General features: G+C 46.1%; 1 protein-coding gene across 3 annotated transcripts in view; it reads right to left on the minus strand.

Moving 5' to 3' along the window:
* xylb (xylulokinase homolog (H. influenzae)) overlaps positions 1-24,694 on the minus strand; it is a 273,474-nt gene extending 248,780 nt beyond the window's left edge. The window contains exons 1-3 of one of the 3 annotated variants that reach the window (XM_085987477.1): positions 24,538-24,687; positions 9,403-9,485; positions 2,209-2,278 (exon numbers count right to left, since the gene is read on the minus strand). In XM_085987477.1, coding sequence (XP_085843603.1) covers positions 2,209-2,278; positions 9,403-9,485; positions 24,538-24,588 — 204 coding nt within the window. In that variant the 5' untranslated portion in view covers positions 24,589-24,687. Of the gene's footprint in view, positions 1-2,208; positions 2,279-9,402; positions 9,486-24,537 lie in introns of all 3 variants that reach the window. The other 2 variants (XM_085987479.1, XM_085987478.1) reach the window with 2 other exon arrangements.
* Positions 24,695-25,942: the final 1,248 nt, after the last annotated feature.

Raw genomic sequence — 25,942 nt, forward strand, 5'->3', positions numbered from 1 at the left:
ACCAAAAGCCGTACTCTCACCAATTCCATCTCCCGCTCTGGCCACTGACTCAGATTGTTCACAATTTTGGCGTACTACTCAACCCCAGGTTGAGCTTCCTACCCCATATACTCTCCATCACAAAGATAGCCTACTTCCACCTCCATAACATAACCCACCTCTGCCCCATTGCACCCATCTGCTGCTGAATCCCCTCATCCATGCCTCTGTTACCTCCAGGCTTCAATATTCCAAAACTCGGCTAGCTTCCCATCCTCCACCCTGAACTTCAGCTCATTCAAAACTCTGCTGCCTGTATCCTATCCCACACCAAGTCCTGCTTACCTATCACACCACTGACGTACAGTGGCTCCGGGTCCCTCAACACCTTCAATTTAAAATTCTCTTATGTTTAAATCCACACAAAGTGTTCGGTTTCATTCGCAACTCTTCACATAATGAAGCAGTCCATGCCCGCATGCATGACATTCAGGCTTGAGCTGATAAGTGGCAAGTAACATTTGCACCACACAAGTGCCAGGCAATGACTATTTCCAACAAGAGAAGTGTTTAATCACCACCCCATGACATTCAATGGCATTACCATCGCCGAATCCACCAACATCAACATCCTGGGGGGTCACCATTGGCCAGAAACTTAACTGGACCAGCCACATAAATACTGTGGCTACAAGAGCAGGTCAGAAGCTGGGTATTCTGCAGCGAGTGTCTCACCTCCTGACTCCCCAAAGCCTTTCCACCATCTACAAGGCACAAGTCAGGAGTGTGATGAAATACTCTCCACTTGCCTGGATGAATGCAGCTCCAACAACACTCAAGAAGCTCGACACCATCCAGGACAAAGCAGCCCACTTGATTGGCACCCCATCCACCACCTTAAACATTCACTCTCTCCACCACCGGCGCACCGTGGCTGCAGTGTGTACTATCTACAAGATGCACTGCAGCAACTCGCCAAGGCTTCTTCGGCAGCACCTCCCAAACCTGCGACCTCTACCACCTAGAAGGACAAGGGCAGCAGGCGCATGGGAACACCACCACCTCCAAGCTCCCCTTCAAGTCTCACACCATCATGACTTGGAAATATATCACCGTTTCTTCATCGTCACTGGGTCAAAATGTTGGAACGCCCTCCCTAACAGCACTATGGGAGTACCTTCACTACACGGACTACAGTAGTTCAAGGCGGCGGCTCACCACCACTTTCTCAAAGGCAATTAGGGATGGGCAATAAATGCTGGCCTTGCCAGCTACACCCACATCCCATAAACGAATTTTAAAAAACTCACCCCTCCCTATCACTAACCTCCTCCAGCTCTACAACCCATCCCAGAACTCTCCATTCCTCCGACTCTGGCATCTTGTGCGCCCGCACTGCCTTTGCCCAATCATTGGTGACCATGCCTTCAGCTATCTAGATGCTACACTCTGGAATTCCCACCTTATACCTTTTCACTTCCCTTACCCCCTTTAAGACCCTCCTTAAAACCCACCTCTTTGAGCATGCTTTCAATCACTCCTAATATCTCCTTCTATGGCACAGCGTCCATTTTTTTTCATTACACCTCTGTAAAGCATCTTTTTAGTCATTTTTCTAAATTAAGGGTACTATATAAATGCAAGTTCTTGTTATTGACTGTAACAATGAAGCTTCTTGTATTCTGGACCAGATCTCTGTCTCTCACGTGCTCCAGCAACATCCCTGAAGGCTGGCCGTGTTAACACTCGGCAAGACGCCATTTGTTTCTACTCGTAAGATCGTTTATTATAAAGAACACTCAGAACGACAAGAAACACTTGGTACAATCAGTATAACATCTATGATTAGAAAAATAAAGAAAATGCATGTTATCCCACTTTTATGGGCCCTTTAATTAACAAAAAAGTACAAACTCTCTCTGACCCAGGCAGAGGCTCTCCCTTGCCAGTCATTGCTAATGAATTGGCCATTGCTCACAATCTGTGCAAAACGATAGCCTATCCCGCCTTTTAAATATCTCTCCTCTGCTTACGCAGCCACAACTCAACATGGACCTGGCTGTGGAAACGAATCCGCTTAAGGCAAGTTTCTGCTCAAAACACATTACACAAAACTACTGATGTCTCAATCTCTTTTTGTGAAAAAATGGCCAAAGAATCCTGAATCGTGACAACTACACAGTTATATTCTTCAGATGATAGTCAATAAGTTATAATTCGTATTCATACCTTTACCCACAACAGGACTGGTGTTGTAACAGTCAGCTTGTCACTCTGTACATGGACGCCGCCCTGTGTCCTAGACAGAAAAAAAGTTTAATAGAGCATCACTGAGGAATAGTTGAGTTAAGATGATGAAAAAGCATTAAGTGAGGAAATGCCATTCAGTTCATCAAATCTATTCTTTACACAGATCACGTACAATCTATCCTATTGTGGACTCCACCGCAATTTCATCTCCCAAGAGAATGTTCTGCACAAATACTCCCTTCCCAAAGGTAACAAAGCAAATCTCCAGGATATTCGTCAATCCTCACATCTCAAACCTAGCCTGCTACACTCCAGGCAACATCTCCTTCCCAGCTTCCTCCACCCACCAGTCATTAAACTTGCGCCCTGTGAATCAATTGATCATCTATACATATCCTGATCACCGCCAATTCTAATACCAAACGGATAATATATCCATAACAAAAACATTAAAAGCTGGAGACACTCTGCAAGTCAGGCAGCATCCGTCGAGAGAACATAAATAGGTTGACATATCATGTACAGACCCTTTCTCAGAACAACGTATCCATGAATCTTCACCCAAGCTGCTAACCTATCTTTCCGCTTTTCAGATATTGATGCAGTGCATTTTCAGCATTTTCTGTTTTGCGTCAGCTCCTTTCTAAAAGAGTTATTATACAAGAATACAATTACATCTTTTCCAATTATCTTTGTCTCAAGAATAATCATTCACAGAAGATAGCCACTGATGCAGTTAGCTAATGATGTGTACTTGACAGTTAACAGCCTCTAATAATAGAGCAGTTCCAAGAATTGAAGCGGTTAAAATGTTGATGGATATTTCAAGGGCAGTGACCCCAAAACATCTTTGGACATTTCATCTCCATTATGCACTGATGGTTTTGTTTCTGTCATGTAAAACCACAGCTATATCTGGGACAAACCATTTAGACTCCATTGTAATCAGCTCTGAATTGGAACTACAGCTTTAACATTGAAGAGTCGCTGGGCAGCAACACACTTTCAAAAAGTAAAAGATAAAATCAGTGATTTCTGGAACAAAACCCAATCTTCCGCGGTGAGTGGCTCTTCAGCATAAATGCTGTGTAGCTGGCCTCGCGCCTGTACCTACTGCACAAAGTCAATTCCACTGGATCTTCTGGAGTCTGCCCTAATTATACGTTCTCGGCAAGCTCCCGATGTGGACGAGAATTTCCAGTGCTAATGTAAAGGACTTAACAAGCACTTAATGTGGAGAGAAAAAAAACTGGGGTGCAAAAATCAGTGGGAGACTGGGAGAAGAGAAGGCATCTGGGAAAAGTTAGTTGAGGCCAAAAAACTGTGAAACATACTCTGTGGGCACGTGAAGCATAGACCTGAACACGCCCCACCTCCACTGCCCCTCTGATAACAAAATGGAGATTCTGCTACATGGCACTCCAGGGGACCCTCCCAGAGAACACCAGTGGAGCATGTCTGGCAGATGTGTATATTGCTTGCAGGACTTGGTAACTGATGTAAAAGAAGATGGAAGACCTTAAGAAAGCTGTCAAGCCATGACTATCCAATAGCACTACATGCCAGCTGGCTGGTCCAAGTATGCCTTCTCCAAAATCATAGAATCATAGAATGATACAGCACAGAAGGAGGCCATTCAGCCCATCGTGCCTGTACTGGCTCTTTGGTAGAGCTGTCCAATTAATCCCACTCCCCCGTTCTTTCCCCATAGCCCTGCAAAATGTTTCCCTTCAAGTGTATGTCCAATTCCCTTTTGAATGTTACTACGAATCTGCTTCCACCACCCTTTCAGGCAGTGCATTCCAGATCACAACAACTCACTGTGTAAAAAAATATTTCCTCATATTGTCTCTGGTTCTTTTGCCAATTACCTTAAACCTGTGTCCTCTGGTTACTGACCCTTCTGCCACTGGAAACAGTTTCTCCTTATGTACTCTATAAAACCATTCATGATTTTGAACACCTCTATCAAATCTCCTCTTAACCTTCTCTGCTCCAAGGAGAACAATCTTAGCTTCTCCAGTCTCACCACATAACTGAAGTCCCTCATCACTGGTACCATTCTAGTAAATCTCTTCTGCACCCTCTCTAAGGCCTTGACATCTTTCCTAAAGTGTGGTGCCCAGAAATGAACACAATACGCCAGCTGAGGCCTAACCAGTGTTACCTATCCACCCCGCTATACATTTACTGCAGGCCCATGCAAAGCCCAGAAACAACCTTACAGCTCTTTCATTGCTTACCATGCATGCCCAAATATCTAAGGAAAGGAAATTGCAGAAGCACTAGAAATTATAATGCAGCACTCTATTGAATGTGGATGTGTGCCAGAGGACTGGAGAATGGCCAGTGTAGTACCCATTTTTAATTACAGGTAATTTGGGTAATTACAGGTCAGTTACCATAACATCTGAGGTAGGGAAAATTTTAAGAGTCTTTAATTAAGGATGAAATTACCACGTCTCCAGACAAAAGTAAAATAGTTAGAAGTAGGCGACACAGATTTGAACTATTTGTTCGCATGGAGGGTAAACACCAACACAGAGTAGTTGGGCTGTATGGCCCACTTCCATGTTGTAACTTTTATTTATATCTATGCATTTCTTTATGAATACCAAAAATACATCCTTAATGTTTTGGGTTGAAACCCTGAATCAACAATGTTAACCCGCCTTTTCTCTTCTCTTTTGGCATGTCAGCCATGGCTCAGTGGGCAGCACACTCGCCTCTGAGTCAGAGGGCTGTGGGTTCAAATCCCACTCCAGGAACTTGAGCACATAAAGCTAGGCTGACCCTCCCAGTGCAGTGCTGAAGGAGAGCTGCACTGTCGGAGTTGCCATCTTTCAGATGAGATGTTAAACCGAGGCCCCGTCTGCTCTCAAGTGGATGTAAAAGATCCCATGGCACTATTTTGAAGGAGAGTATGGGAGTTATCCCTGGTGACCTGGCCAATATTTATCCCTCAACCAACAAAAACAGATTATCTGAGGATTTAACTGGTAGAATAGATAAGGGAGAACCACTGGATGTGGTGTATTTGGATTTTCAGAAGGCCTTTGATAAAGTCCCACATAAGAGGTTAGCATGCAAAATTAAAGCACATGGAATTGAGGGTAATATACTGGCATGGATTGAAAATTGGTTAACAGACAGAGAAACAGAGAGTAGGAATAAATGGGTCTTTTTTGGGGTGCCAGGCAGTGACTAGTGGGGTACCACAGGGGTCAGTGCTTGGGCCCCAGCTATTCACAATATATATCAATGATTTGGATGAGGGAACCAAATGTAATATTTCCAAGTTTGCTGATGACACAAAACTAGGTGGGATTGTGAGTTGTGAGGAGGATGCAAAGAGGCTTCAAAGCGATTTAGACAAGTTGAGTGAGTGGGCAAATACATGGCAGATGCAGTATAACGTGGATAAATGTGAAGTTATCCACTTCGGTAGGAAAAACAGAAAAGCAGAGTATTATTTAAATAGTGATAGATTGGGAAATGTTGATGTACAAAGGGACCTGGGTGTCCTTGTACACCAGTCACTGAAAGCAAACATGCAGCAGGCAGTTAGGAAGGCAAATGGTATGTTGGCCTTCATTGCAAGAGGATTTGAGTACAGGAGCAAGGATGTCTTACTACAGTTATACAGGGCCTTGGTGAGACCACACCTGGAGTACTGTGTGCAGTTTTGGTCTCCTTACCTAAGAAAGGATATACTTGCCATAGAGGGAGTGCAGCGAAGGTTCACCAGACTGATTCCTGGGATGGCAGGACTGTCGTATGAGGAGAGATTGGGTTGACTAGGCCTGTATTCACTAGAGTTAGAAGAATGAGAGGGGATCTCATTGAAACGTATAAAATTCTGACAGAGCTAGACAGACTGGATGCAGGGAGGATGTTTCCCCTGGCTGGGGGGTCTAGAACGATATGGGGTAGGACATTTAGGACTGAGATGAGGAGAAATTTCTTCACTCAGAGGGTGGTGAACCTGTGGAATTTTCTACCACAGAAGGCTGTGGAGGCCAAGTCACTGAATATATTTAAGAAGGAGATAGATAGATTTCTAGACACAAAAGGCATCAAGGGGTATGGGGAGAGAGCGGGAATATGGTTTTGAGATAGAGGATCAGCCATGATCATATTGAATGGTGGAGCAGGCTCGAAGGGCTGAATGGCCTACTCCTGCTCCTATTTTTCTATGAGGCCCCATCTGCTCTCTCAGGTGGACGTAAAAGATCCCATGGCACTATTTCGAAGAAGAGTGGGGGAGTTCTCCCCGGTGTCCTGGCCAATATTTATCCCTCAACCAACATAACAAAAACAGATGATCTGGTCATTGCCACATCGCTGTTTGTGGGAGCTTGCTGTGCGCAAACTGGCTGCCGTGTTTCCAACATTAAAACAGTGACTACACTTCAAAAAAAAAAGTACTTAATTGGCTGTAAAGCGCTTTGAGACATCCGGTGGTCATGAAAGGTGCTGTATAAATGCAAGTCTTTCTTTCTTTTAGCTTCTGACAGACCAGCTGTATATTTCCATTTTTATTACATGATCTAGTTAGCTGATTCCTACAATGAAACTAATTGATCACTTGGTGAAATTTATCTCGGCATTAGAGCTAACACTCACACTAAGTGTCCATTAAAGTGCAGTAACTTGATCAATTAACACTGACAGAACATTCCCAAATTTTTGCTCACATTCAGTGATTCAGTTTAACTCCTACTAATACACAGACCTGCAATTAACTTTTTTTTTGGCTTGTTAAGGATCAATTAAAGGCTAACAAGCAAATTTACTCATCCTTGTCTTCTTGTCTACATTACATCGAGGATCAAAATAAGCCAGCCAAAAGTCCAGCATAGAGCAGAGCAGAAGATATCATAAGCTGCAGTTCTTAACTATTTCAGGTCACACAGCAGCACTGCTGCATCAGGAAGTCTTGTGTTGAAGTGCAGCAGTAAAGAAGGGCCAGAGAGAGCAAAGGCCTTGGAAGGAGGACCCCCCCACTGCTACTACCTCTGGCAACGTGCCTACCATAGACACCCATGGTACCTGACTGCACCAAAAAAGCTGCACTGCACTCTTTTTATTGGAACCAGTCAAGGAGCAACGTCAGCAATGCAACAAAATCGATTATCGCACTCAAATCTTCTTTTGCAAGGTCATTCCAGGCAACTGCAGACTTGGCAAGATAAGCCTTCGCTACTCATTTCCTAGCTCCCACACACCCTGTTTCAACATACTGCTGACTACATTAAGTTCAGCAGCAAGATACAGCAGAAGCAGGCGAGGTTTTATGAATAGCAAAATACTGCGGATGCTGGAAATCAGTTCTGATGAAGGGTCCCAGACCTGAAACGTTAACTCTATTTCTCTCTCCACAGATGCTGCCTGGCCTGCTGAGTATTTCCAGCATTTTCTGTTGTTATTTGAGGTTTTATGAAAGATGTGACATTCCTGGGGAACAGGTTGTCATTGTTGTCGTCCCCCCATGTAGTCAATTAAGCGTCGGTGTAACATCCATACTTATATCTCTAGAAATGGATACTCTATGAACACCCAAATGGTCTGTAACTACCACCAAAAAATGACTAAGTATTTTGCCAAAAGAACCTTAGCGAAAATGTTTGAGAGCTGACTGAATGCAATTGTCAGCCATATGTGTGAATAATTATTAAGTTGTAAATCTTCCTCAGCTGCAACTTTCTACAATTTATTTTTGGTATGCTGTATTCATTTTCAATCATTTTCATTGAGCCAGAATTTACTGTAGCCTGTGAACGAACAGCGCCCGCCGTTAGGTAGGCTCGCCCTTGCCCGTTTAATCTCCACGAGAGGGAAATGGCACGGCGCCCTCTACAGGGCATCTGGGATCTGTGTGAACAGGACAAGCAACTGTGTATCTCCTTAACCAATCAGATTGAAGGATTCTTAAATAAACACCGCAGCCTGAAACAAGAAATGTAAGTTAGAATAATGAATTCAATGTCAAATCAGGTACAGAAAGAGAAATAAAGAGAGGGAAGGAATGAGACTCCACATTAGTAATAGTTAATTTTCAGTGCCAGAGAGGTTTTTTGGCAGTAATTAACACTTATCACGCCGTTAAAAAGGGTACTTAGATTGAAATGGACAAGCCCTAACTTTGTGGCAGGTTTCGTTCATATCTACCATGCAAGGACAGGAACTTCACGCCGTTCAAGGCAGTTGAATGGCGAGTCACACAGCGAAGCTAACCGCGGAGCGACACATCTCGGACAGCAACTTGTGGATTTTCACATTTAACCGTGCATCTGCCCTCACCTGAAGTTGCTGTGCAATTTGCGGATAAATAACGTTGAGCCCCGTTAGCCTCCCCGTTATTTTGACAGGAAATTCTGGGCCATTATTTTCCCTTTGTGTTGCAATTGTAGCAGGTTATTTATTTGGGTCCAGGAGACTTAATATATTCAACTAAATTAGTCTAATATTTGTAACTTACTTTCATTGGCATAAACAGTTTGCATTGTTTTCATGGTCACCCTCATTTCTCACCTCAGTATTTGTCTTCAAAGTCGATCCATCCAGATAGCCTTCCAGCTCCGAGGGGTTTGCAGCTTTCTGTCCACTGCAGGGCAATAGTCTCCCACATCTGCTTGTCCTTCTAACTTATTCGTGGTTTACCCCTCTCCATACCAGATAGAATAGTTCTCCTTGTCCTCACACTATCAAATATGACCCGCAAATCTGTTCTCCACTTCTCCAAGAAACTGCACACTTCAAATTGCCCAAAAATGGGTATTTATACTAGTTATGTGTCTATTTAGCTGCATTCTTTCAGGTACTTTTGGACTGGCCACTCAATTGTGCTGTCTTTGAATGAGCCCTAACTCACCCAAACTTCCAGAAACTGCAAAGTAAACTTATGCCAAAAAAGGGATAAAATTGTTCATTCCCACTCTGTGCCAAGATTGTCACCCCTGCAGCTTTTATTGGATTAAGTTTATTTTTTCATTGTCTAATTTACCACTTAAACAAACACTGAGTAACTGTCAGTAGTGAAACATTACAACAGGTTTAACTAATCTACCAGGATTATCTTTCTCTCAGTGCGTCTCCACTCCACATGCTCCCTCCCTTCTTCCCCCCTCCCCACTGTAATAAGCACAAGTAAATGTTTAGAAGTCTTCTTACCCAAATTCTGGCAAATCGTCATCAAACTTCACCTTTGTCTCATGGATTACATTCAGATTATCATCGATGACCATGGCTTTCATCTGAGAGAGAAGAACATTTATTTGAGGACGGAAACCTCAGTAATGATTTGTGTCCTAATATTACAGAGTTGTAGCAGGCTAATAGCATCCAATTGAGTTGTTCACATGCCCCAAACAACTAGAACAAAGCTTAGGGAGTTTATGAAAGTCATCAAAACCCCCAGTTTGTTTTTTTCCAAAATGCATGTACATTATGCAAGCGCTTTAATATAATCTTTGTCTTGTATATGTTTATAAATCAGCATGCACGAACTAATCTGAAACAGATGACTCTTTCAGTTAAAGCCACTATGGGCTGAGGCTAGAGAGTATTGTACTGTGTGTTAACAACAGCAACTTGCATTTATAAAGCGCCTTTAACGTAGTAAAATGTCCCAATGCGCTTCACAGGAGCGTTATCAAGCAAAGTTTGACCCCGAGCCACACAAAGAGATATTAGGACAGGTGACCAAAAGTGCGATCAAACTCCGTTCCCTAGCCACCGACTCCATCCCTCTCCCTGGCAACTGTCTGAGGATGAACCAGACTGTTCGCACCCTTGGTGTTATATTTAACCCCAAGGTGAGCTTCCGACCACATACCCGCACCATCACTGAGATCACCTATTTCCACTTCCGTAACATTGCCCGACTCCACCCCTGCCGCAGCTCATCCTCCACTGAAACCCTCATCCTTGCCTTTGTTACCTTGAGACTTAACTATTCCAACACACTCCTGGCTGACCTCCCACGTTCTACCCTCTATAAACTTGAGGTCATCCAAAACTCGGCTGCCCGTGTCCTAACTCGCACCAAGACCCATTCACCCATCACCCCTGTGCTCGCTGACCTACATTGGCTCCCGGTTAAGCAATGCCTCAATTTTAAAACTCTCATCCTTGTTTCCATATCCCTCCATGGGCTCGATCCTCCCTATCTCTGTAATCTCCTCCAGCCCTACAACCCGCCGAGATATCTGCGCTCCTCCAACTCTGGCCTCTTGAGCATCCCTGATTTTAATCGCTCCACCACTGGCCTTGAGCTGCCAAGGCCCTAAGCTCTGGAATTCCCTCCCTAAACCTCTCCACCTCTCTACCAATGTTTTTTGGGTGCTTGGCCCCTTTAATGGGCTGCCCGGCCCATTCAGTTTCACGCATTGAAAAAGCCGGTCCCAGGCTGTGTGGGACCAGCAGAGAGGTGCACGGTCGTGCGCCTTATAGGGAACGTTGCTCTCTACCTCTCTTTCCTCCTTTTAAGACGCTCCTTAAAACCTACCTCTTTGACATCTGCCCTAATTTCTCCTTGTGTGGCTCGGTGTCACATTTTGTTGGAGAACACTCCTGTGAAGCGCCTCGGGATGTTTTACGTTAAAGGCGCTATATAAATACAAGTTGTTGTAGTTTTCAGGAGCATTTTAAAAGGAGAGAGATAGCGAGGCCGAGAGGTTTAGGGAGGGAATTCCAGAGATTAGGGCCTAGGCAGCTGAAGGCACGGCCACCAATGGCGGAGTGATGAAAATCGGGGATGCGCAAGAGGCCAGAATTAGAGGAGCGCAGAGATCTCAGAGGGCTGTAGGGCTGGAGGAGGTTACAGAGATAGGATAGGGCAAGGCCATGGAGGGATTTGAAATCAAGGATGAGAATTTTAAAATCAAGGCTTTGCTGGACTGGAAGCCAATGTAGGTCAGCAAGCACAGGGGTGATGGGTGAACGGGACTTGGTGCGAGTTAGGATACGGGCAGCAGAGTTTTGGATGAGCTCAAGTTAACGGAGGATGCCAGGTGAGAGTAGAAGGGGATAACAGTGACTCTACACTAACTACAATCACTGATTGGTACTTACTCATGATGTTCCAGGTCTATTTCACCTGCCTCAACCTCAAATTTGAATTTTCTTTTAACTGCCTTTCATTTCCAGGTCTGCTCAGCAGTGGAGTCGTTTGCGGAGTGGACTTGCTGAAGCTACATGAGGTAGAGAAATCTCCTTCAGCGAATCCACACCACAGGATGGAGAATGATTGGCAGTGAGGTAAGGGGTTTCAGACATAAACAGGCAAGATTCCAGAGGCTGTGAAGGGTGGATTTAGTTTAACTCAAGGTGAGAACAGAATGTCAAGGTTGCACAACACAGGAGTCAGCCCACGCTGATGGAGTCAGTCAGGTGATAATACGATCATGTTCAACTATGCTATGCCCCCACTGTTGAATAGTCTGCCAACACTCAATTTCTAGATGGATGGATGATGCCACTTGGGGAGACGCTGGTAACTAAAGGGTGTCTAGGGTAGAGGAAATGGCGATAAAATGCAAAGGAAAATTCATACTGTAGAAAGAGCCAACAACCACTGGTCAGTTAAAAACAAAAACAATCATTTATTATAGCAGAGAATTTAGGTCATTCTAAAAAAGGGCACAATGGAAAATTCAATCAGCCTCGTCAAGTCATGTAAATGGTGCCATACTGAAAAAAGGTTAGACTGAGAAAATAGGGTTGGGGAAAGTGGTTTAATCAAGTGAAAGGCTAGCCACTATGATAATAAATGATGCACAAGAGAAACTATTAACAAAGAACACCCACCGCAAAGGATTATAAGGGAATTGTGCATTACTGAACCTTTAATCAACAAATTCAGAAATAATTTAAAAATGTATATATTTGTCTCTTTAGGCCATACACGTTTCCCTTGGCCAAGACAGCGGAAAGGCCTTCTGCACCCAGGCCTTTGCCAAACGCAATCTGATAGCAGTGCGTGACTGTCACACAAGTTGACATGATTTCTCCTCCCTTACTTGGTAACAATTGCAACAAAAGAGTTTGCATGCTGTGTCAAATAGGAAACATTTTACATTTAATGTTATAATGTTTTGAAATAACTATATTAAAATGGAAACTGTCTTTCCTTCAAAATGGAGACCAGAGATTGGCTATCGATACGCTAACAAGCCAGCTTGATTCATCTCTGCCCTTGCCTCAGCTCATCCGTTGCTGAAACCCTCATCCATGCCTCTGTTACCTCTAGACTTGACTATTCCAACGCACTCCTGGCTGGCCTCCCACATTCCACCCTACGTAAACTTGAGGTCATCCAAAACTCGGCTACCCGTGTCCTAATTCGCACCAAGTCTCGTTCACCCGTCACCCCTGTGCTCGCTGACCTACATTGACTCTCGGTTAAGCAATGGCTCAATTTCAAAATTCTCATGCTTGTTTTCAAATCCCTCCATGTCCTCACCGCTCCATTTCTCTGTAATCACCTTCGGCTCCACAACCACCCGAGATAGCTGCGCTCCTCTAATTCTGCCCTCTTGAGCATCCCTGATTATAATCGCTCAGCCTTTGGTGGCAGTTGTTGTATCCGTGTGTTAATGGAGACACAGAATGCAGGAGTAGGTTTCACAGGTGTTTACTGAACAAAGTCTGGAGGTGAACTAACAGATACAAGACACTATACAGGCTTATATAGCCCGAGTGGCCATTGCCGGCATGACAGTATACAGGGGCTCTTAAAAGGCACATACACCACAATTCCTCCCCTTTTAGACAACCAGTACATAATATTTTAAGTAATCATTAATTAACATATTACAAGAACAATAATCTACACATTTGCTGCAGTTAATCAATTATAAGTCAGTCTCTCTGGAGGCTTCCTGACTCGGTCCGGATAACGCCTCGGTGGTGTAGTAGGTTTTGGTGGTGTAGTAGGTTCTTTTGGCAAGGCTGATTCGGCTTGAATGCCAGTGTCGGGTTCATCTGGTTCCAGTATCACCGGATCGGAGGTAGATACTATGGGTATCTCTGCTTCATCATTAGGCGTATAGAGTTGTGGTGTAGGTTGTCCCTTTTCGGATGACTCTATGATCTGGTCAGCATGGCGCCTTATTATGCTTTCTCCAATGTCCACGGTATACATCAGCGGTCCTAGTCGTGTGCAAATAGTTCCAGGCTGCCATTTCTCGGTACGGTAGTCCCGGGCCCAAAACTTGTTGACCTATCTGGAAGGTTCTAGTTGGCCTTTCATTCATGCCTTGAAATTGCCGGTTCTCCACGTCCCTTCTGATGTTTGGCTTGATCAAATCCAGCCGGCATCTTAGGCTTCTATTGAAGAACATCATGGCGGGAGTTTGGTTTGTAACCACATGTGTTGTATTCCTGTATGCAAACAAGTTATCTACCTTATGCTGAAGTTTTATGTCTTCATTACCCATGGCCTTTATGGCCTTCTTGAAGGTCTGGACAAACCTTTCAGCCAATCCATTGGTGGCGGGATGGTATGGGGCGGACGTATAGTGCTTAACCCCATTGTTTTTTAAAAACTTCCTGAATTCTTCGGACACAAATTGCAGTCCATTATCAGAACAGATCTGTTCAGGCAGCCCATTCCTGGCAAATATGGTCCTTAATACTGTGATGGTTTTTTCCGTGGTGGTGAGGGACATCTTTATTACCTCCGGCCACTTGGAGTGTGCATCAACCGCAATTAAGAACATTGAGTCCATAAATGGACCAGCAAAGTCGATGTGTACCCTTTGCCATGGAGATGAGGGCCACTCCCATGGATGTAGAAGGGCTTGTGGTGGGGCGTTTTGGACCTTCTGGCATCCTAGGCAGCTCTTGGTCATTTCTTTGATGTCTCCATCGATACCTGGCCACCACACAAACGCTCTGGCTAGGTTCTTCATTTTCACTCCACCCAGATGCCCCTCGTGAAGCTCCTTTAGCACTTTATCCTGGAGTTTGGGTGGAATCACCACTCTGGATCCACACATCAAGGTTCCTCGGCACACTGACAGCTGTTCTCTTCTTTGCGAGAATGCTGGCAACAGTGGTTCGCCATGTGCTGGCCATCCCTTCACCGTTAAATCGTAGACTCGAGAGAGAGAGAGAGAGAGAGAGTCGGGTCATTTCTCGTTTCCTTTTCAATAGCAGAATTTGTTACTGGTAGACATTCCACTATGGTTGAGTGGAACATCTCCACTGGGTCCACTGTAGGTGCCTCTTCTACCATTGGCAACGGTAGGCGCGATAAACCGTCAACATTCCCATGCTGTTTTGATCCTTTGTATTCTATGTCATGTTGGTGTGCCCCTAGGAAAAGGGACCACCTCTGTAGCCTTTGCGCTGTCATAATGGGAACACCCTTTTTAGGGTTGAATATGGAGACGAGGGGTTGATGGTCAGTCAACAAGGTAAATTTTTGTCCGTGTAGGTAATGGTTGAATTTCTTCACTCCCCATACCAGGCTAAGTGCTTCCCTGTCGATCTGGGCATAGTTACGCTCAGCTGAGTTCAATGAGCGTGACGCAAAAGCTATCGGCCGCTCCGAGCCATCAGGGAATCTATGCGATAATACCGCTCCTACGCCGTAAGGGGATGCATTGCACGCCAGTCTGATTGGCAGTGATGGGTTGTAATGAGCCAACACTTCCTTGGACGTGATCAAGCCTTTGCATTTATGGAAGGCACGTTTACAGTCTTCGTTCCATTTCCAAATTACTCCCGTTTGTAGCAGTTCGTTAAGAGGGTGCAGAAGAGTTGACAAGTTCGGTAAAAATTTATGATAGTAATTTATCAATCCCAGGAACGACCTTAATTGTGAGACATTTTCAGGTGCTGGGGCTTTTATGACCGCTTCAATTTTTTCAGGTGACTTATGCAACCCTGCCTCGTTAATTATGTGGCCACAATATGATATTTGTTTCTGGAAAAATTCACACTTGGGGCGATTTGCTCGTAGGCCCCGTTCTCTCAGCCTAGTGAGCACCTGCTCCAAATTGGCAAGGTGCTCGTTGTCGTTTTCTCCTGTTACAAGTATGTCGTCTAGGTAGCATTGAGTCCCCGGAATCCCTTGGAGGACTTGCTCCATAGCTCTTTGCCAGATAGCTGGAGCTGATGCTACTCCGAAAACCAGTCGATTGTACTGATACAGGCCTTTGTGTGTATTTATCGTGAGATACTTTTTAAGAGGCCTCTTCAACCTCCATCTGTAGATATGCCTGAGCCAAGTCAATTTTGGTGAAACGTTTTCCTCCGGATAGGGAGGCGAAAATATCTTCTATCTTCGGAAGAGGATACTGTACCGTGTGAAGGACCGGGTTTACAGTCAGCTTGAAGTCTCCACAGATGCAAATTTTTCTCTGTTCTTCAGATTTATCATTATTCAACGTTTTCTTCATGACCGGGACGATGGGTGTTGCCCACTCGCTCCAATCTATCTTGGATAATACGCCTGCCTTTTCCAAATTCTCCAGCTCTGCCTCGACTGCTGGACGAATTGCGTATGGCACCGGCCTTGCCTTAAAAAACTTGGGAATTGCCGCATCTTCCACTTTTATTGAGGCGGTGACGCCTTTCAAGGTTCCTAGTTCCTGTTGAAACACTTCCTTGGCGTTGGCCAAGATGTCTTTTAATCGTTCAGGTATGACGTCATCATCATTTTTTTTCTTACTGGTCACCGTCAGTGCCTGAATGGAGTGCCAGTCTAAACGTATCTTCCTGATCCATTCACGTCCCAACAGCGGTGGACCACCATCTTGCAGAACGTATAAATACAACTTCTGTATTTCCTTGCCGTTGTATACAACAGGCACCTTTATTTTCCCTTTGGGGTATACTTTCTGCCCCGTATTTGTTTTCAAGATAATGGATGTGTCTTTCAAAGGTATATGCGGAAATAGCCGCTCGTAATCCTGTCGACTTATGACGGTCAGAGCTGATCCTGTATCTAGCTCCATTTTAACTGGGGACCCCGCTATCGTGAGGGTAACCCAAATGGTCTGGTAATCTTCTTTGGCAATTACATTATGTAATTTGAGACAGCTTAGTCTCTTGTTTCCGGAGTCGCTATCGCTCTTCTGGTCTTCGGAGCTACTGTCCGTCATCATTTGTACCTTTCTGTACTTTTCCTTATTGATTTTTTTCCTGTCCGTGGATTTTTTGTTTCCAGATCGGCATACACGTGCAATGTGTCCAATCTTTCCGCATTGCCTGCATGCTTTGTCCTTGAACCAGCAGTCCCTCTGGTCATGGGTGGATCTGCCGCAGCGATAACATATCTCGAAACCCTGTGTCATTTCATGGGTGCCGAAGTCCTGTGGCTTTTGCTGTATCTCTGCAGCTCCTCTTGCGGCTGCTTCGTATGATACAGCCATACTGAAAGCCTTGTCCAGTGTCAAATCTTTCTCAGAAAGTAGCCTTTTCTGTGTTCCTTCACTTAGGAGACCGCAGACGAATTTGTCTCGAAGAGAATCTGCCAGTCCTGCCCCGAATTGGCAGTGCTTTGACAGCTTCCTTAATTCGGTGAGGTAATCAGCGTTACTTTCATTCTTGTGCTGATTCCTCTTGAAGAATTTGAATCGTTCCGCTATCAGCAGCGGTGTTGGGTTTAAGTGCTCCTGTAGGGTATCAACAATCTCCTTAAAATTCTTGTCCTTTGGTTTGGCTGGAGTGATTAAGTTTCGTAATAGCCCGCATGTCCTTGCGCCCATTAGATTTAGAAGTACTGATGCCTTTTTATCATCTTCTATTTCATTTGCTGTGCAATATACCTCCACTCTTTCCACATATGTGGTCCAATCCTCTATATCGCTATCGAAAGCATTAATATTGCCAGCTTTAGGCATCCCGAAAAAAAATGGCGCCTCCCGCGCCTTCCTTTCTTCCCTGCAGAAAAAAAATGGCGCTTCCCGCGCTTTCCCGCCGCTGCTGCTGCTGCTGCTGACAACGCTGTTCTCCGCGGTTTTTATTTACGTAGGTTTTTTTTTCCAATAGGTGGAGACTCGTTCCCGCCGGACTCTCTGGGACTTTTCCCTCCCTCTGCTTGGTCCGAACGCCGACCTGCTTTGCAGTGCCGGCCGTCTCCCGAGTGCTCCCCCCCTCTGTCTCTGTTTGCCTCCGCCTTCGCTGCTCGGCTCCGCTGCAGAGCCAGCCGATGGAGCCCCAGCCCGCCGCCCAGGAAGGACCACTGCAGTACCTGCCACCAGCTCGGCCAGCCGGTGAAACCACAGCCTTTCCCTTTTCTTTCTTGTTTTTCTTCGACTTTCGTCTGAGGAATCGATCTCCTTGAGGTGCTGCCGAATTGCAGGTAAGTCCGTTTCCAATTCGTCGCCACTGTTGTATCCGTGTGTTAATGGAGACACGGAATGCAGGAGTAGGTTTCACAGGTGTTTACTGAACAAAGTCTGGAGGTGAACTAACAGATACAAGACACTATACAGGCTTATATTGCCCGAGTGGCCATTACCGGCATTACAGTATTGATGCGCCATCAATTACTCAAAAGACTGAAGTTGAGCGAGTAACAATCAGGCTTTTATTAACTAAAGAATGAAGGTCTTGTCTCGAGTGGTCGACCCGTCCAGAATACTAAGGGACTGGGAGGTAGTCACTTATATACCTGGAATAGTGGGAGGAGTCAGCCGAGGCATGTCCAGACCTGTACCTAGTGGAATACACATACAGACACAGACAGGTATGACAGTGGTTTACCACAAGTATACAGGGGCTCTTAAAGGCACATACACCACAGCAGTGCCTTGTGTTGCCTCAGCCCTAAGCTCTGGAATTCCCTGCCTAAACCTCTCCACCTTGCTACCTCTCTTCCCTCCTTTACGATGCTCCTTAAAACCTTTGATCAAGCTTTTGGTCATTTGCCCTAATTTCTCCTTATGTGGCTCGGTGTCAATTTTTTTTGCCTTATAATACTCCTGTGAAGCGCCTTGGGATGTTTCACTACGTTAAAGGCGCTATATACAGGAAACTTTCTGGTATCCGGCACTGACGGGACCGAGCTGGTGCCGTACCATCAAAACTGCCGTAGAAACCAGCGCTAATGTTAAAACATACGGAGCTTTTGAGCTCCACGTGAATCAACAAACCCTGTTGCTACAGCTTCAAAACAGTCGGCCGCAGCTTAAAAGCGTCTCTGTAGCTAAGCAACAGCTTCAGCTAGACCTTGCAGAGCCTGACTGGAAAAAAAAAGCAACGAGAAGTAAAAAAACTTATAGGAAACTGCTCCTGAATTTTGCTGGTAGATAGAGCTTTCCGGACATTTAACCTCCGGTTAAATGAAAATTTCCTGTAAATGCAAATTGGTGTTGTTTGGGTAATTTAAGCTGATAAGGCTATATTTGTTCTAGCAGAAATTCAAAGATATGTTGTTTAAGATCTTGGCAGGTGAGACCCAGACCATGTGTCAAATTGCTCATTAGTATCCCATGCAATGGTCCTCCACAATGTGTCTTTGGTCTTGGGTCCTGGAAGCTGTCTTTGAATATCCATCGATATATGAGCCATGGGTCATTCCCTGCAATCTTTTAGTTCAGTTCCTGACACTGATACTTAAATTCTAGTGGGCTGACTTTTTTCTTTCTTATTCATTGATGGGATGTGGGCGTCGCTGGCTGGCTAGGCCTGCATTTAGTGCCCATCCCCAATTGCCCTTGAGAAGATGGTGGCGAGCCGCCCCCCAGCACTGTGCTGTTGAAGTTCTTCCAAAGACTGTTTCATTGAAAAGTATCACTGTGTACTGTTCTTTTAAAAAAAACATTTCAGCCCTATGTGGACTGATTGTTTTAAGTACTCTTCTAGAACTTTGCTGTGTCTTACAGCCTGTTTCAGCCCGAGGCAATGGTCAGTGAGGGAAATGGATCATCAGTGGTGAAGGTATGGAGTTTGTGTCAGGGCCAAAGACCATGGCTTCATTCTTCCCAATGTTTAACTGGAGGAAATTGCAGCTCATCCAAGACTGAATGTTGGGCAAACAGTCTGACAGCACAGGCATAGGCGGGGTCGGGAGACATGATGAAGAGGTGGAGCTGGATGTCATCGATGTACATGTGGATACTGACCCCCATGTCTTCAGGTAGATGAGGACAAGGAGGGTGCCAAGGACAGATTCTTGGGGGAATTTCAGAAGCAACATTGTGGGGGGCAGGGAGAGAAGCCATTGCTGCAGATAGTCTGGCTATGAATGAATAGGTAAGAGCGGAACCAAGCAAGAGCAATCCCACTTAGCTGGACAATAGAGGAAAGGCATTGGAGGCTGGCGTGGTCGCAGTGAGGTTGCGGAGCACATGGAGGAATAACGCACCACGGTAGGAAGGGAGGTTGGAGATGGGGCTGTCGTTTGCAAGGACAGAGGGGTCGAGGGTGTATTTTTTGAGATGGGGATTGGAATGATGACAGCAGTTTTAAAAGCGAGAGGGACAGTGCCCGAGGAGAGGAAACCACTTACAATGTCAGCGAGCATGGGGCCAGAAAGGGAAAGTGGGTGGTCAGCAGTTGAGTAGGAATGGGGTCAAGGCAGCGAGGTGGGTCTCATGTTGAATAACAGGCGTGCAATAGAAAATGTTGCACTCAATTGCAAATCGTGAGTTGTTCCTATTTGTGTAAGCTCAGAGAGAGCATGAGGGGAGATTGGAGAGAAACTCAAGACACAGGTTCAGGGTTAGGGCAGGGGCGAGACTGGCGGGGTATTTGGCTTGGCTGGCAAGAAGGGGGGAAGCAATAGAGGCATCTGAACAGATGGTCTCAATTTTAGTGACAAAGAAGTCCATTAACTACTCACAACTTGGGGATAAAGGTGGATGCCTTAACAAAATTTGCATCACGTCAGAGTTTGGCAATCGGAGTGGGCAGGATAGAGAAAAAAGTTTTACAAATACTTTCTTCAGAAAGACTATTCCCCTTTAATAAAAACACGCTGGACTCCTACAGTCAGTGATTGCATGTGACAGCTGGGATCAAAGTACAGCGTCAGGCTGGGTTAAAATTAAAAGATTTCAGAGAATAGTTGAAGAATTAGGCTTTCATTGAGTTTTTATTAGTCAGTAGCTGTGTTGAACTTAAAGCAAAAGTTTCAGTTAAGAGCGGTAAGAAAAGCAAGTAAGGAAAAATAAATGTTAAAAAAAAAATAGAAGTTAGTGTCAAGGCTGATGTAGGTCTACCAGCCCCACTGACTGAACTTTTGTTTAAGAATTGCATGATAACCTTGTACCTCTTCCACCTTTCATATTAAGAACATAAGAACATAAGAAATAGGAGCAGGAGTGGGCCGTTCGGCCCTTCGCGCCTGTGGAGAGCCAATGGTAGCCCGTGATTTGGAGTCTCTGATGCCATAGCAACTGCACCTCATCATGTAAAACTGCTTTTGGTTGTCACTCTTACAGCGGATGGTTGGATCATCAGAAGTTTTTTAAGTTCACTGGTGACTGATAAGCTTAATAAGGGAACCACAAGTCACACTGGTTATATTACAGGACGGTTAGTGGGATTTGCTGCGGTTGCCATATAAAAACCATTCAGCAAGTTGTCAGTTGTACCCCAATCTCCGACATAAAACCATGAATCATCGTCCAAAACACCAGCCTAAAGCAAACCCCCCACCCTTACCCTCAAACACACATCTCATCATCCAATCACCAGCCTAAACTCAAACCCCAAATCAACTGAACACCCCCAACCTAAACCCGAACCCCTAAATCACCCGACCCATCCGGAACCCCTAAATCAGCCGACCCCCACCTGAACCCCGAAATCACCACATCCCGAGCCCCTAAATCACCCCAATCGAACCCCGAAATCATCCCAATCCCCCACCCGAACCCCTAAATCACCCCAATCCCAACCAAACCCCTAAATCATTCCAATCCCAACCAAACCCCTAAATCATCCCAATCACCCAACCCAAACCCCTAAATCTCCCCAATCCCAAACAAACCCCTAAATCATCCCAATCACCCAACCCAAACCCCTAAATCATCCCAATCACCCAACCCGATCCCCTAAAATCATCCCAATCCCAACCCCCTAAATCTCCCCAATCCCAACCAAACCCCTAAATCATCCCAATCCCCCACCCGATCCCCTAAATCATCCCAATCACCACCCCGAGCCCCTAAATCATCCCAATCACCCAACCCAAACCCCTAAATCATCCCAATCCCAACCGAACCCCTAAATCATCCCAATCACCCAACCCGATCCCCTAAATCATCCCAATCCCCACCCCGAGCCCCTAAATGACCCCAATCCCAACCGAACCCCTAAATCATCCCAATCCCCCAACCCGAGCCCCTAAATCTCCCCAATCCCAACCAAACCCCTAAATCATCCCAATCACCCAACCCAAACCCCTAAATCACCCCAATCCCCCAAAATCATCCCAATCCCAACCCAAACCCCTAAATCATCCCAATCCCCAACCCCAAACCCCTAAATTATCCCAATCCCCCACCTCTCACCCCTAAATCATCCCAATCCCCACTCCGAACCCCTAAATCATCCCACTCCCCCACCCGAACCCCTAAATCATCCCAATCCCCCACCCCTCACCCCTAAATCATCCCAAACCCCACTCCGAACCCCTAAATCATCCCACTCCCCCACCCGAACCCCTAAATCAGCCTAACATCTGTGGTAGGTAAAATTTTGGAGTCCATTATTAAGGAGACAGTAACAGGACATTTGGATAATCATAATTTAATAGGACAAAGTCAGCATGGTTTTATGAAGGGGAAGTCATGTTTGACAAATTTGCTGGAGTTCTTTGAGGAAGTGACATATAGGGTGGATAAAGGGGAACCAGTGGACGTAGTGTATTTAGACTTCCAAAAGGCATTTGACAAGGTGCCACACAAAAGATTATTGCTTAAGATAAAAAATCACGGGATTGGGGGTAATATTCTGGCATGGATAGAGGATTGGCTATCTAACAGAAGGCAGAGAGTTGGGATAAATGGTTCATTCTCAGGCTGGCAATCAGTAACTAGTGGTGTTCCGCAGAGGTCAGTGCTGGGTCCCCAACTCTTTACAATCTATATTAACGATTTGGAGGAGGGGACCGAGTGTAACATATCAAAGTTTGCAGATGATACTAAGATGGGAGGGAAAGTAGTGAGTGAGGAGGACATAAAAAACCTGCAAGGGGACATCGACAGGCTAAGTAAGTGGGCAGAGATTTGGCAGATGGAATACAATACTGGAAAGTGTGAGGTTGTGCACTTTGGCAGGAAAAATCGTAGAGCAAGTTATTATCTTAATGGCAAGAAACTGGAAAGTACTGAAGTACAAAGGGATCTGGGGGTCCTGGTGCACGAAACTCAAAAGGTTAGTATGCAGGTGCAGCAAGTGATTAAGAAGGCCAATGGAATGTTGGCTTTCATTGCTAGGGGGATAGAATATAAAAATAGGGAGGTATTGCTTCAGTTGTACAAGGTATTGGTGAGACCGCACCTGGAATACTGCATACAGTTTTGGTGTCCATACTTAAGAAAGGACATACTTGCTCTCGAGTCAGTACAAAGAAGGTTCACTCGGTTAATCCCGGGGATGAGGGGATGGACATATGAGGAGAGGTTGAGTAGATTGGGACTCTACTCATTGGAGTTCAGAAGAATGAGAGGCGATCTTATTGAAACATATAAGATTGTGAAGGGGTTGGATCGGGTGGATGCGGGGAAGATGTTCCCGATGATGGGTGAAACTAGAACTAGGGGGCATAGTCTTAGAATAAGGGGCTGCTCTTTCAAAACTGAGATGAGGAGGAACTACTTCACTCAGAGGGTGGTAGGTCCATGGAATATGCTGCCCCAAAAAGCTGTAGAAGCTACATCATTACATAAATTTAAAACAGAAATAGACAGTTTCCTAGAAGTAAAGGGAATTAAGGGTTACGGGGAGCGGGCAGGAATTTGGACATGAGTCTAAGGTTCGGATCGGTCATGGCCCTGTGGGTAGCGGAGCAGGCCCAGGAGCCGTGTAGCCTGATCCTGCTCTTATTTCGTGTGTCTAATTCTGTTAGATTCAGGAGATGGTTCTGTGATAGTGGATTGGCGGTTAGGATCAGATCAGCCATGATCTTATTGAATGGCGGAGCAGGCTCGAGGGGCCGATTGGCCTACTCCTGCTCCTATTTCTTATGTTCTTATTTTCTTATGTAAATCATCCCAATCCCCACCCCGAAACCCTAAATCATCCCAATCCCCCCCACCTCGAACCCCTAAATCATCCCAATCCCCCCACCCCGAACCCCTAAATCATCCCAATCCCCACCCCGAACCCCTAAATCATCCCAATCCCCCAACCTGTAATGTCCGTGTGTAATTGAGACACGGACTGCAGAAGTTGGTTATAACAGGTGTTTACTGAATGGAGACAAAACTGGAACTACTATACAAAGTTACTGCACAGGCTTATATACAGGGGTGGTCACTACTGGTACTGCAGTATACAGGGGCTGCAGAATATAGTTCCTTCTTCAAGGTACATACACTACACAACCCTCACCCCTAAATCATCCCAATCCCCCACCCCGAACCCCTAAGTAATCCCAATCGCCCACCCTGAACCCCTAAATCATCCCAATCCCCAACCCTGAACCCCTAAATCATCCCAATCCCCACCCGAACCCCTAAATCATCCCAATCCCCACCGAACCCCTAAATCATCCCAATCCCCACCGAATCCCTAAATCATCCCTCCCCACCCCAAACCCCTAAATCATCCCAATTCCCACCCGAACCCCTAAATCATCCCAATCCACCAACCTGAACCCCTAAATCACCCCAATCCCTCACCCTGAACCCCCAACCCGAACCCCTAACTCACCCAATCCCCCACCGAACCCCTAACTCACCCAATCCCCCACCGAACCCCTAAATTATCCCAATCCCCCAACCTGAACCCCAAAATCATCCCAATCCCCCCCAACCTGAACCCCTAAATCATCCCAATCCCCACCCGAACCCCTAAATCATCTCAATCCCCACCCGAACCCCTAAATCATCCCAATCCCCCACCGAACTCCTAAATCATCCCAATCCCCCACCGAACCCCTAAATCATATCAATGCCCATCCCGAAACCCTAAATCATTCCAAACCCCCAACCCAATCACTGAATTATCTTCCAACTCCCCAAGCGTCCTCCAACCTACTGCCCATCAAAACAGCCGCCTCCCCCTCCCAAACCAGTCAGCAGAAGATGCAGAGAGGCTGCAACCACTCAACACCCCCAAAAGCTGAGTAAGCCAATCAGCGGGGAGAGATCAGGCACTCCCCGTCAGCCCACCTCCTACCTGTTGGGTGCTAAGGTCGACGCCCAGGTAACAATCACCTCCAGCCGCCATGGTGCCGATTCGCCGCCGACCCGGCCGGGGCACTGCCGGAGAGAAAGGGGCGGTCGAGGCGGGGGAAAGACCAAGGCAGAGAGGAGGCGGCGCCAGCACCGCAAGTGGGCGTGACTGAGAGAAAGCGCGCGAGGCGTGGCTCGTGTTGAAATGGGCGGGGGAAGGACGTAATTGGGCGTGGCTCGTGTGGAAATAGGCGTAGCTATGGGGGGGAGTGGGCGTGGCTGAGTGGGAGTGGGCGTGGCAGAGGGGAGGAGCGCGAGCCTGGAGCTGCGTGGGAGCATGCGCGGTGTGGGGGGATGGGAGGCTCGGGCTCGGTTCGAGCGCCTGTTTCGCGCAGCGGCAGTTACCAGCCCGCCGCTCCGGGCTCCTCTTAAAGGAGCCGCACAGGGAGCGCGCCGCGTGTGACACAAGCAAGATCCCTTTCCACAGGTTCCCCGCCTTCTATTTCAACAGTGTTGTGAGCAACCTCCTTCCTTAAAAGAAGACCGCTCTGAACCCCAACCGCCGCCACCCCGCCCCCCCCCCACCATCATTTAAATCTAGTACGATAGCAAAATATGCTGGCAGAACCTAATCTAGAGCCGTCTTTTGTCTCCACTAGTCCTATCACCATCTGGTCCCGTTTTGAATACCTCTTAATGTCTCTTCACTTCTCTTTTGTTCTCTCCCAGCCTGGCCTTCAGTCTTGACAAAGGGTTTGACCCGAAACATTGACTCTATTTTCTCTCCACGGATGTTGCCTGGCCTGCTGAGTTTTTCCAGCATTTTCTGTTATTTATCATTTAAATCTACCTCCCTGTGTCCAACCTCCTTCCAACAAAAAAGCAAAATACTGCAGATGCTGGAAATCTGAAATACAGACAGAAAACGCTGGAAACACTCAGCAGGTCAGGCAGCATCTGTGGAGAGAGAAACAGTTAACGTTTCAGGTCGATGACCCTTTGTCAAACCTGGAAAAAGTTGGAGATGGAACAGGTTTTTAAGCAAGTGTAGGTGTGGTGTATGTAACCTGTTCCACCTTAAGAGAACTATGTTGCGGCTGCCGCGGAACACGAATGGAGGCCGAACCGATCTGAGGAACACATGGCTTTTATTACATTCTCTTGAGAGATGGCTGCCCCAGCTCCTCTCTCTGCTAAACCCGAAAACAGACCGAGGGCGACACCCGCGCTTTTGAGTACACACTGAGGGCGACGCCCGCTCCTTTGTCATGCCTTAAAGGCAGCATGCTTCTTAAAGGCAAGGTGCCCGATTTATTGTCCACGGACGGAAAAGTGGATTGCGCCCGTTTAGGTGGCGATCCGCCACACAGCTCCCCCCAGAATCCGCTTAGGAAGTGTGGACGAGACGG

Source organism: Somniosus microcephalus, chromosome 5 (genome assembly GCF_052327205.1).
Source record: "Somniosus microcephalus isolate GS21.2 chromosome 5, FLI_Smic_1.0, whole genome shotgun sequence".
NCBI classification, from domain to species: Eukaryota; Metazoa; Chordata; class Chondrichthyes; order Squaliformes; family Somniosidae; genus Somniosus; species Somniosus microcephalus.